The sequence below is a fragment of the Berghia stephanieae genome, chromosome 6, assembly GCF_034508935.2.
Source record: "Berghia stephanieae isolate SIO BIC M18660-M18661 chromosome 6, UCSD_Bste_1.3, whole genome shotgun sequence".
Classification (NCBI taxonomy): Eukaryota; Metazoa; Mollusca; class Gastropoda; order Nudibranchia; family Aeolidiidae; genus Berghia; species Berghia stephanieae.
The window spans coordinates 12298085-12310584 of NC_088365.1; the positions used below are offsets into that span (position 1 = coordinate 12298085).

At 35.0% G+C, this 12500-nt stretch overlaps 1 protein-coding gene across 1 annotated transcript in view; it reads right to left on the reverse strand.

Annotated features, from left to right (window-relative positions):
• The window catches only part of LOC144975770 (protein bicaudal D homolog 1-like), a 32347-nt gene extending 30854 nt beyond the window's left edge, over positions 1 to 1493 (reverse strand). The window contains exon 1 of the mRNA XM_078919957.1: positions 1135 to 1493. Coding sequence (XP_078776083.1) covers positions 1135 to 1350 — 216 coding nt within the window. The 5' untranslated portion in view covers positions 1351 to 1493. The remainder of the gene's footprint in view (positions 1 to 1134) is intronic.
• Positions 1494 to 12500: the final 11007 nt, after the last annotated feature.

Sequence of the window (12500 nt, forward strand, 5' to 3'; positions counted from 1 at the left end):
GCTCATGATTTATTTAAACTAAAAAAAAAAGGCAATCGAAATAAAACAAGATCGGATTTTAAAAAATATTAATTAACCTTTATCACATATATCACAGTTTGAGCTGAAAAAAAAAATTCGCTAGCCCGATGGGCGCATCTCTACCTCCACCAAATTCCATAGCAGACGACTCCCCCCCCCCCCCTTTCCAATCCTCCCATTCTACATTCTCATTCATACTCAACTCATACTAGGTACTTTGGTAAACGTCCATTTGGCCCTCCAGCAGGGAGCCGATAAATGGCCTAGTGGCTGTGACCCGATTTTTTGGACTTTTGAGTGATGGGTCTCAGAAAAAGTTCCATAGATTTTTTGTTTATGGATGGATTTTAATGATTTATGTCTTATTTTCTTCAGGAGAAATTACTCTATCGTTTGGTGTAGTTTATTTTAAAATCAATGACAATTTAGTATAACTTTTGATTATGGATAAAATAGGGTATAATTTAGCTTTGGATAATTAAAAGATTAGAACTTGGTAAATCAAAATTTCATGCTGGCACGTTTATTTAACATCTTAACTTTTTTATAAAATTAAATTCAGGGCAAAGTTGTATACCGCATCCATGAAATTCGTTCCAGTAAAATCCTTACTCAAATCTTAGCGGTCATTTTAGACCAGTTTTGAAATCCAAATGGCGGTTACTACCGGAAATGCAACAATTTTCAGGTCACAAAGTCCGTCAGTAAATAACAAAGGCAAATAGAAGACCATTTGTCAGCCTTTAAACTAACACAACTTTTTTTCTGCTTATCTGATTTTCACAATTTTGGTATCATTAGAATCGTGTTGAAAAGCACTTTAAAATGATATAGGTTTCATTGAGCTCAATCCAATTTGAATTTTTTACCAAAGTACCTACTCATACGGGGTGGGGAAAAAAGGCCCGACTTGTAAAAATAGAGACAGATTAAAACTTTAGCAATTGGAATTCAGCCTGAACGACTGACTTATTGAATGATAATTTTAATTCCCAAGCTAAGCGAAAAAAAAAAGAAAGTAAGCCCAGCAGTGGAGTGTAGCAGTGCCAGACCAGTGAGATCACCACTGCTGGACAATACTACAGTCTTAATCTAGTTTTACTGATAACATACCCTTTTCGCAGTTTCAAGTTCTGTTTTTGTGGTCTCTAAATGTGCCTCTAATTCTTCGTACTGAGCAGTCAACTGGTGCTTTTCTTCCAAGACAGCAAGTCCGTACTCGGCTGCTTGTAACTTTTCTTGGGTGGTTTCCTCGAGCAATTTGGTCAGTCTATCGACCTCGGAACTGTAATCCTCCAGGGTCGATAGATCCTCCCCTTTAGACTCCATTATTGGAAGTTAGTTTCCTAAGAAAACCACAATATTATTAACTTCACATTCATCTAATTTTCCACTTGTTCCATGATTCACTGTCAAATAGAGTCCGCCATGTTTATGAGATTTATTATGCACCAAGTTGGTTTTTGACATCTGACCTCTTGATCACATGACATTGTCTTTTCCGGTTTTCTTTCCACAGGTGAAAAAAAATATAATACAATCAACCTCGTACAATAAGCACACCCTTGTAACCTTGCTAGCCTCATAAGATCAAATTTTCTTTCCATTGAAGGCTATGCACTAAATTCAGAGGAACCAATTATGTATGACTCTCGGTCTGTGACATGCAAGTCCAGCTATAAACGATAATTAAATAAGATGAGTTCTTAAAGGACCTTTTGAATCACATTTTCTCACCTTACTCCGGTACTAATAATAATATACATAGTTGTCTCTGTCGACTAGGGAAACATTCTCACTTGCGTCTAGTCAAATCCTACATATTAAATGAAATTGGCATGGAAACTTTGTACAATGATTTGAGAAAAATGTTATAGGAATTACACGATATCAAAGCTCAGATTTTTTATATAGATAAAGGTAGACCTTTTAGGCAAGTTTCATTGATTCATTCATTTGTTTCACATGTAAATTTTTAGGAATTTTATTTTTCTTATATTTCATTTATCAATTTATTTATGTATTTATTTATTTACGCATCTATTTATTTATCCTCAAGCTTAGAATACACAAAGACAAAAAGTGATTGCATTTCGACTTTCCCTTTCGCAAAGGGTGAACAAACGACTAATCTTACATTAGATCCGTTGATAAGTGTAGGTTCTTCTTTTCCTCCTCCTCCTCCTCCTCCTCCTCCTCCTCCTCCTCCTTCTCCTCCTCCTCTTCTTCTTCTCATTCTTCTTCTTCTTCTTCTTCTTCTTCTTCTTCTTCTTCTTCTTCTTCTTCTTCTTCTTCTTCTTCTTCTTCTTCTTCTTCTTCTTCTTCTTCTCCTTCTTCTTCGCCTACTACTATACTACTACTACTACTACTACTACTACTACTACTACTACTACTACTACTACTACTACTACTACTACTACTACTACTACTACTACTACTACTACTACTACTACTACTACTACTACTACTACTACTACTACTTCCTTTTCCTCCTTCTCCTCCTCCACCACCTCTCTCTCTCTCTCTCTCTCTCTCTCTCTCTCTCTCTCTCTCTCTCTCTCTATGTGTGTGTGTGTGTGTGTGTGTATGTGTGTGTGTCTTTTTTTTTTTTTGCGATGGCTTAACATTCAAACTAGATGTCATTACAAAAGCATTCTGTCCATTACACGCCATAGAAATCACGATAAACTTTGGCTCCGTGGGTATGACAGTCAATGACAGTAGCTGTTGAGTGCCGAGGGCAGGTCTGATAACCCACATTTTTGCAGTGGAAATACTCTCAAACCAACGCAAAATATCGTCCATTACAAGAATGTTAAACCAAGAAGATAAATTCGTTCGAATATCCGACCTCTTAATAATATTATTATGTGCAGCGAGTGAGTGCTCGTTCTTTTTCATAAGGATCCTTTTATATTGGTCATGCGATACGTGTCAAGGTACAAAACTCGATAAATAATTTAATGTTTATAAATAATAGAGTTGTATCCCTTGGTACAGGTTGACGATCTGTTGTTTCAAAAGGATGCAGACGTTCTCTCTTTTTCAACAATGCAGTTGTGACCCTATGATCTTTTATTATAGATAGTATGCGGTTAAACAGCTGATCGGAGTGGAAGTTTACTTCCGGCTGGCAGAAAGCAATGGAAGACAATGGCGTAGAATAGTAAAATATTAGTTTCTGTCGATAATCTTCCGTATTTTTCTGGTTCCAGAGATAAATATTTTTTAAAAAATTCCCGTTAATGATGTAGACCCCTATGCCATTTGTGAACACGACTGGTGCCATAATCTTTAGGAACTACCGCCAGTCTCATCGTTTGATGTAGCGAACTACCTCGTCACGACCACAACTTTCTGTCTACACGGTCTACACATTTCACGGTAAGTCTGTATTATTTAATCGTTTCCCTATGCTATACCTATACTATGTTACACCATCCACGGCTAATTGTAAGATTTATTCTCAAAAAATCACAGAAGACAGATATGTCGAACCTGACACGGGAATATTAATATGATATGACCTGCTTCACGAGTCGTGATCATCTTAGTCTTAGTCTTAGTAAGTTTAGTCTAAGTTAAGTCAGTCTAAGTAGTGGATCAATGAGTCTGTGGTGACATTCAAATTTAAACTATTTTGCCTTTAAGGTGATGAATTCCTCCGAATTCACCAAAGATTATAAATAATAATTTAAATTAAAAACACCAGGGCAGGCAATGACTATGAAATCAATGTGGTCCCGAGTCCAAATCTAAACTGATTAATACAGTAACAAAACATCATGCCCATAAGACTGTTTTAAAAGCCCCACCCCATTCCAAGGGACAGAGCTTGATCCCGAGTGAATATTTTTTTTTCTAATCCCACTCCCCTTGTCAATCCAGCAGTGATTGGATAGCTGAGTCTGTTAGATCTAGCGGAAAGTACTTTGACATAGACTAGAGTCCTATCTAAAGGGTAGCAATTGCTATGGTCCGTTTCGCGCTTTTCAAACCAGGTTAAACTTCGGCTCCATTGAATGACTACTTTTTTATTCGATATTTTACTCAATCCCCAAACTATATAATTTTTAGCCCCACGGCTGATGTTGAGTTATGGAATTGTGTCTCTCTGAATAATTCTAATAACCTTTCAGATGAGTACTCCACATTTCACAGCAAATTTAATTCACTGTTGTTAACTAAGTGTGATAACAACAGTTTTTATCCTCTAGTTTCAATTAATAATATTATCACCATTGCCACAATTTTTTTTTCATGCTTACAGGGGACTGACTACTTATAATCAAGCCTACAATGGACGGGTGACGGATGTAAAATGGTTTAAGCCTCCTAGCTGTGGGAAAGTGGTACTAGCTGCTAAGGTACCCCCCCCCCCCCCCCCCCCCCCGTTTTCATCTCACTTCTATGATTATTATTACTGTTATTACATATTATTATTTTGATTTCTACATTTATTTATATTACTCCATGCAGGATTGATAATACGATATAGAGGTTTTTAACACATGGCTATATTCATTACAATGAATTTTCTTGAACTAGAATATGAATAACTTTAAAAAAAAAAAGAAATAAGAAACTTCTTTAATAGGTTCAAGTTCTACTATGGGAGACTCAGTCGAGTCCTTGGAAAAGCCTCTTTACTCACATTTGCTCAGTCAGTGTGTTCGGACATAAACGTTAAAATGGTTTTGCCACTCATGGCAGTCCCGTTAACTCAGTTGGTAGAGCACCCATTTCACAATCAAAGAGACCGAGATATATCCTAGATGAAGTTAAGACCCCACCCCCTCCCCTTTCTTTATTTTTGTACACCCAGCAGTAATTTGGCAATAGAAAAGCGCCCTATTCGAAGGGTAACAAGTTATTATTTTCACACTATAGAAACTGGATGAAATCTGGCTCTATAGACCTAATGATTCTGATGGACTACCTTTGGTGCTTTCGATACTATTAGGTCAGTTTCAGCACAACAATTAAAAGCTGTTGCAAAATACGTAGTAAGAAAAATGGGCTTGGATCAAATACAGAGCAGAAGTAGATCAAAATTATTAATGTGCTTAGTTTTGAGATCGCCTAACAGTTCCATCCAGAGACGGAATACACTCAAATGTTTATGTTTGATTTAAGGGTTTTACTGCACTTGCGACACATTTCAGCACCAGTAAAAAGGAATAAAATGGGATTGTAAAAATTTCCAGATTTACAATTAAAAGCACACAAGAAAAGTAAGACAAAGAGGAACAAATGTAGATTCCAAGAGAATGCTATCAGTATACTAAGTCTGATAACACTCAAAAGTCTCATCCTGACACAAGCACAGGTCCCCCCGAAGAGGAATACACTCAAACGTTCACGTATTATTTTTTTATTATATTATATTAAGTTACGTTATGCCTTTTGTGCAGCGATATCATAAGATATCGTCGCCTAGGCATTCCACGAAGGAATATAGATAACTCATCAAACAAGCTGTCTGATGTCAACAGGAATCACCCATGTTGTCCAAGTGAGCAAATTGGGGTTCATAATCTTGCTCAAGGAAAAAAAACGAAAGTGCCTGAAACGGGGCTCGAACCTGGGTCATCCGGATCACAGTGCACTGCCTTAACCACTCGGCCACTTCGCCCCCCATATTATATATACACATATATATATATAATATAATAAAAAAAAAATTACGCGAACTGATTTACAAGACAAAAAAATTTTTTTCTTCCCAAAACCAACAATATTCATTTGACTGTTTCTCTCTCAGCCAATGACTCCGGCAAGGGAAAGGACAAAACCAAGTAATGTCATTCCAAGACAAGGACATAAAGAAACTTGGAAAACAATATAAGGGATAGAGGACACAGCATGACCTCTTGCCACCATGGGAAGTCAAAGACCCCACCCAGTCTATTGTTTATAAAATGTTAATTATAAATTTACAAAATAAATTTACATCCATTTGTCACCCTCTCATCTAAGGACAGGAAAAAAAAGCATGTAATCTTATTCCAAAACAATGATAGAAAGCTACCTGAAAAAGGAATACAGACATAGGGGGGTGAAGAAAGCAATAATGACCTTGCCCACAATGGAAGGTCAATGACCCCACACCCAGGGTAGAAAAATGAGAACTCAGTCAAGCATTCACCATCAAATTGCAAAAGCATCGGATAAAACAAATTTTTAAAAAAGTCATTACCGTACTTTATTTTCTTTATTGTGCTCCAACTTCATGTTTAAATATACAATGGATTTCTATTTATTTGCCAATTCAAAAATATTATTAGGTTTCGAATATTAATGCAGAACATATAATATAGCAATGACTATCCCGCACAAATCTTTGGGCCTCTTTTTCGCTCACGAAGTGCCCGAATTCGCGTCAAAATATGGGACGAAGCCTTTTCGTATACCTACGCTATTTTAAAAAATTAATTACGACGCTGTTTATCTATGAATATGACTGAAAGTTGGCACACTGTTAGAAAAAAGGTCATTTTAGATTAAGTCAAGCGACAAAACTCGTGCGATTACCAGAAGACCGTTAAAAATAGATTTTTACTCTTTGGAGTAAAATATTTCTAAAACTACCGTGGAGGTTTTGTCGCTGACAAGGTAATACATGAACATTTCTTCTTTTTGGTTGTAAAATTTCAGTGGATTGATAGAGGTCGATTGTTTCTTTCTTTGGATTAAAATTTAAAATAATAATAATTATAATATTAATTTTGTCAGTAAAAAAATAACCATTACTATCATTATAAACTGACACTGGCAATCACTAAGCAGCGTGTTAAACTTCTGTCAAAAACTAGCATTTACATGTCCAACAGCGGTGTAGAAACAGAAAAGCAGTTTGTTCGTGTTACTTTACAATACACAACCAACGGAGGAACGGAAAAAAAAAACTTAAGAAAAACGCAACCTTACTTTTAATATTTCTTCAAATGGAGAACATGTTTTAAAAATGCACAATAAAATAATCTTGACAAAGCATAAGTTATAAACCGGAACATTATAATTCTAAAATGAATGACCAGAACAACAGTGAAAGACTTCCTAATCTCATAAAAGCCAAAGCTTGAAAACGAAAGTAGCCCTATCACTATCGGTAATGAGGCATTTGGTTTTGATTTACAGTATGTTGCACGAGAAATGCATGAAATATTCATGGTCCTATCTGATAACTAAACACAACAAATAAAAGATCATCCATCCGGACCGTGTATGGACCATAAAATTAAAATGATTCCTTCTAGACCGCCTACAGACTACAGATTACATCTGAGTCTGAGATGAGTCAGATGATTTCTCCAACTTCGGAGTTTCGCATAGAAAAGTCACATCGGTGAAAAATCTCTCCGTAGATTTTGTTAGACCACCGAGTTTGAAATTTTTGATTTGATTTCTCTTCCATGAAAAAGAAAAAAAAAAACACATATTTACTAAATCATAAACTTGCAACGTCAGAAATTAAGGCAAGGACCTTGGTCGGTTGCCGCCAACTCCGTGACATGCTATGCTATGGCCCACAATGGCTACATGATGATGTTGGAGCGAAGTAAACTTGCTTTGTTCACAATAATTAAAATTAATTCATATCGTATATATAATATTTAAGATTTTAATTTATCCATCAATTCTTACCTTTAACAAAATGATCATTGCAAACTCGGTGGCTACAAGTTAGATTTGAGCCATCGCCAAATCCCTTTCTTCTGATCGCTGCAACTGTCTCCGCTGGGTTAAATTTATTATTTTTGGGTCCTTCGTCTTCCTAATGGATTGGTAACCTGAACATTTTGACTCCATCTCGACCCTGTCTTCTAGTGCATCCGATGATTATGCAGTTATTTGGCACGTTTCACGTTTTAAAAATTGGACTAGAGCTTGTTTCACATCAATGTTTACAAGCCAGCCAAGTTCTTTTGCCATCCGGAACTAAAGTAGGTCATTGCGTGACGTCATCCGCATTCTATCTATAGTCAGATTTTTAAAAAATGAACGGCGCGTGTTTTTCTGTTTTTTTCCTCAGCTGTCCCTCTATCAAAAGTTGTAAAAATATGTGTCAACCTCTGAGTCTTAACTGGATATAGATTGTGGACCGTCTTGGTGCCATATCAAAAAAGTTTTCTTCTTTTAGACCTATAAAAAAGTACTCTAAAACACGCTGTCATAAAATTAGAGATTTTACACTGTTAAATATATAAACAAGTTACGCACCACAAAGTATGAGATGATTTCATCGTTTTTTCAAAAAAAATCTCATGCTGACACGGTAGTTCCTGCTTGTGCGTACGAGCTCACGTCATATCTACTTCTTTCGAATAATAATAATCCACTTTCACTGACGTCATAATACAAATACAACTTATGTAGTTTGCATTGAATTTTGGATTTATTATTTATTGCATATTATCTACATCATGTAGCAATTAACCAGTAGATTTTTGACCAATCAAAACAAGGAATTTGTGACACAGCTTCACATGTGTTCGGACAAACATAGTTGGCTGTTTGTAAACATTAAATTAATTAATTCGACTTTTCTCTGATCATTGTTATTGTTTACATACCGCCAAGTGGGTGACTAGTTATCACACGATTTTCTCGATCAGGTTATAAATAATAATGTGAAATTGAATGTAAGCTTCAATTTAATTACAAAAACAGATCAAATGAACGTTTCTGGTTCCCCCTTTATCAACAAAACAGGATGAATGAAACACCACAGATGAATGAGACAATGTGGTAGTGGCGCCCCATTTTCCGCTTGGGGAGCTGACAACGGTTTCACAGACCCCCATGCTGATTCAGGCTCCCTCCTTTGGGCCTGGAATTTAGCCCCAAGCTGTTAGAATTCGAACCACCGCCACTAACGTACCTACTTGTATCTGAATGTATAGATAGTTCGAAGTTGACGTCACTCAGGTCTTTGTTATTGTTTTTTGCCATCCGCGTTTATGAGTACTTCTCTCTAAGCTCTATTAACCAGACTATAAAAGTTCATGGTTACAAAGAGTTTTGTGTGTTGGTCCGTGATACTTCCGGATGGCAATGTTATGAGCTTCTTAGCCAAGCGCATACTATCTATACAAATTTTTAAAAAATATCTTAGATTGAATCGAATACTGTCAAGCTGCTTCCATTTCTCATGATTTTGTAAATTCTATTATACTCTTTTTTGTTTTTGTTTTTGATTTTTTTCGTTTCCGAGTCGGTTGTAGTATTATTATTTTTTGTTTTTAAGTCCGCAATAAATGAAAGAAGAAGATGGTGCAAAATTTAAGAATGTCATTAACCCTCTCCTTACCATCCATAGGAAAATCGTCATATTCGTTACGATACAACCGACACTATTCTCATTCTGATATCCTTTGTACATCACAAATTATAAAGAAAATACTTTGTTATAGCGATAAAAAATAGACACTGGACAATTTTATGTATAGAATGGACTTGTTCCTTTTCTGCTTGAGTAGAAAAAAAATCTATATATGTGTCTTGGGTAGGTGTGACGTTTCAGGGAAAATTCTAAAAATGGCAGGTAAGGAGAGAGTTAACCTGGAGATATCCGACACTTAGGGTATTTTTGGGCCATAAACGCGGGAGATGATAAGTATAGATAGTATGCAGATGACGTCACTCAGGCCTTTGTTATTGTTTTTGCCATCCGCGTTTGTGAGTTGTTCTCACTAAACTGTATTAACCAGACTATTAAAGTTCATGGTTACACCGAGTTTGTGTGTTGGTCCGTTATACTTCCGGATGGCAATGTTGTGAACTCCTTGGCCAAGCGCATTCTATCTATAGTAGAAAGAAAAGAAATAGCCTCCCAACAACGATAATATTCCCGTGTGCCTGATCTAAAAAAAATGGGCTTTTATCAATCATAACAATATCCACTGAATGAGTTCAAAAGGCTTAAACTTAAGCATCGAGGGCTGTGGAATGTACTTCGCTATGGTCCCAACGCGATGTCGATAAATAGTAATGTTAGTATGCGCTTGGCTAAGAAGCTCATAACATTGCCATCCGGCAGTATAACGGACCAACACACAAAACTGTGTGTATCCATGAACGTTTATAATCGGGTTAATACAGTTCAGTGAGCATTAGTCATAAACGCGGATGGCAAAAAAAAACAACAATAACAAAGACCTGAGTGACGTTATCTTCGAACTATCTATAGATTGTATGCAGATGACGTCACTCAGGCCTTTGTTATTGTTTTTGCCATCCGCGTTTGTGAGTTGTTCTCACTAAACTGTATTAACCAGACAAAAAAAGTTCATGGTTACACAGAGTTTGTGTGTTGGTCCGTTATACTTCCGGATGGCAATGTTGTGAACTCCTTGGCCAAGCGCATTCTATCTATACTCACAACATGTCGGACAAGACATGACGCTTGTTGAGGCTCTCGCATATTTTTTTGAGAGAGATAATGTTGTCATCGACCAGGTACTCTTTTAACACCAGGGTATGATGGTAGAGTAATATGAGTAAAGAGCATCCCTCAATGTACCAACTTTGCATCACCAAAATGGTACTTAAACCCCGGACCTACTGGTCATTAACCCTCTCCTTACCAACTACAGGAAAATCGTCACATTCGTTACGATACAACCAACATTTTTTAATATTTAAATTTCTTTTGTGCATCATAACATTTAAAGAAAATGAACAGTGTGTTCTAGAGCATGTTTTGCTGAAGAAATTATGTTTTGCAAGAATTCTACTGTTATTGTGTTTGAGTGATGAAAAAAAATATGTTTGTGTTAGTTGGGTGTGAAGTTTTGGGGAAAATCCTGAAAATGGCTAGTAAGGAGAGGGTTAACATAACAAAACTGCATTGAACAATGAGATTACAAAAAAAAAAAACAAAAAAAAAAAAAAACAAAAAACAAAAAAAACAAAAAAAAAAAAAAAAAAAAAAAACAAAAAAAAAAACAAAAACAAACAAACAAAAAAAAAACAAAACAAAAAAACAATCATAGTAAGAGGTTTATTTATTTTTATTTCGAATCAAGACATCACAAAACTGTAGACAAAAAATGTTCCATACATTAACATATAATTCGTGATTGTAAAGAGTGGTCACCAAGCAAGGGGAAGAAGTTACACCGATGTAAACATGACAACGAATGTCATTGGGTATACACATATAAATAACTTATACATACACAACGCTTACTTCACGGTGATTGACACAGTTACAAAAAGCCACTCTAATTTTACAATGATTAAATAGATAGTTGGATTTCGTTTCGGTATCTTTTTTAACAAATACAAGATGTCCTATTGGTCAATTTCAGAGCTGAGAACAAATCGAAAAAGAGGAGGGAACTCGATCTATGTTTTCGGGCAGAAAATGTTATTGGTCAGATTTATCGTTTTTCACATAGACTCCCTAGATATATAGTGAAAGGCTTAAAACGGAAAAATAACAAAAAACCAAAACAAGAATAAAAAAAAAACCCAAACAAAATAAGGAATGAAAAATACATAGAAAACAAGTCAAAACAAGAACGTCAAAAAAATAACAAAATAACAACAACCCCCCCAAAAAAAAAAAAACCAACAAAAAACAAACAAAAAAAAAACAAAAAAAAAAAAACAAACAAACAAAACAACAACAACTAAAAATCAAAACAAAACAAAAACAACAACAACTAAAACAAAAAAAAACAACAAAAAAAAAAACAACAAAAGAAACAAAAGGAAACAAAACAAAACACACACACAAAAAAAAAAGAAGAAAAAACCCCCAAAAAAACCGACAAAAAAAAAAACAAAACAAACAAACAAACGAACAACACAATAAACTATAAACTTAATAACAACAAAAAGACAAACAACAACAAAAACAACATCAGCAACAGCAGTTAGTGACAGCAGCAGCAAGGACAAAAACTTCACCTACAACAAACAAGCAAACATAAGACCTCAACTTTAGGTAGAGTCATATAAATTTTTGGATTTCTCTTTTCCATACACAGAGGACTACGAAAGGTATTTACTGTGGTGGATAAATGAAAATGAAATTTCAAAAGGAATTCATATATATATATATATATATATATATATATATATATATATATATATATATATATATATATATATATATATATATATATTCACCCTATACAAAATTATTCTCAGCTCTGAATACGATGCTTTTTTTGTATGTGTGAAATGGAACTAGAATAGTAAGTGAATAATTTGATGATAATAATATAGACAATGAATACGTCCCTGAATGATTTGAAGATTAAACAAAATGTAAACATAAACATCAATGAACACAGTATATACGAGGACACGAAAATGTAAACAACATAATATAATATTTATATGAATAGAAAACAAACCTACATATTATGTTTAACCAATGAACTAATAAATGAAGAAATAAAACAAACACAAACGGGTATAAATAAAAAGACCTTCATAGAACCTACAGGTTAATAATAGGGACT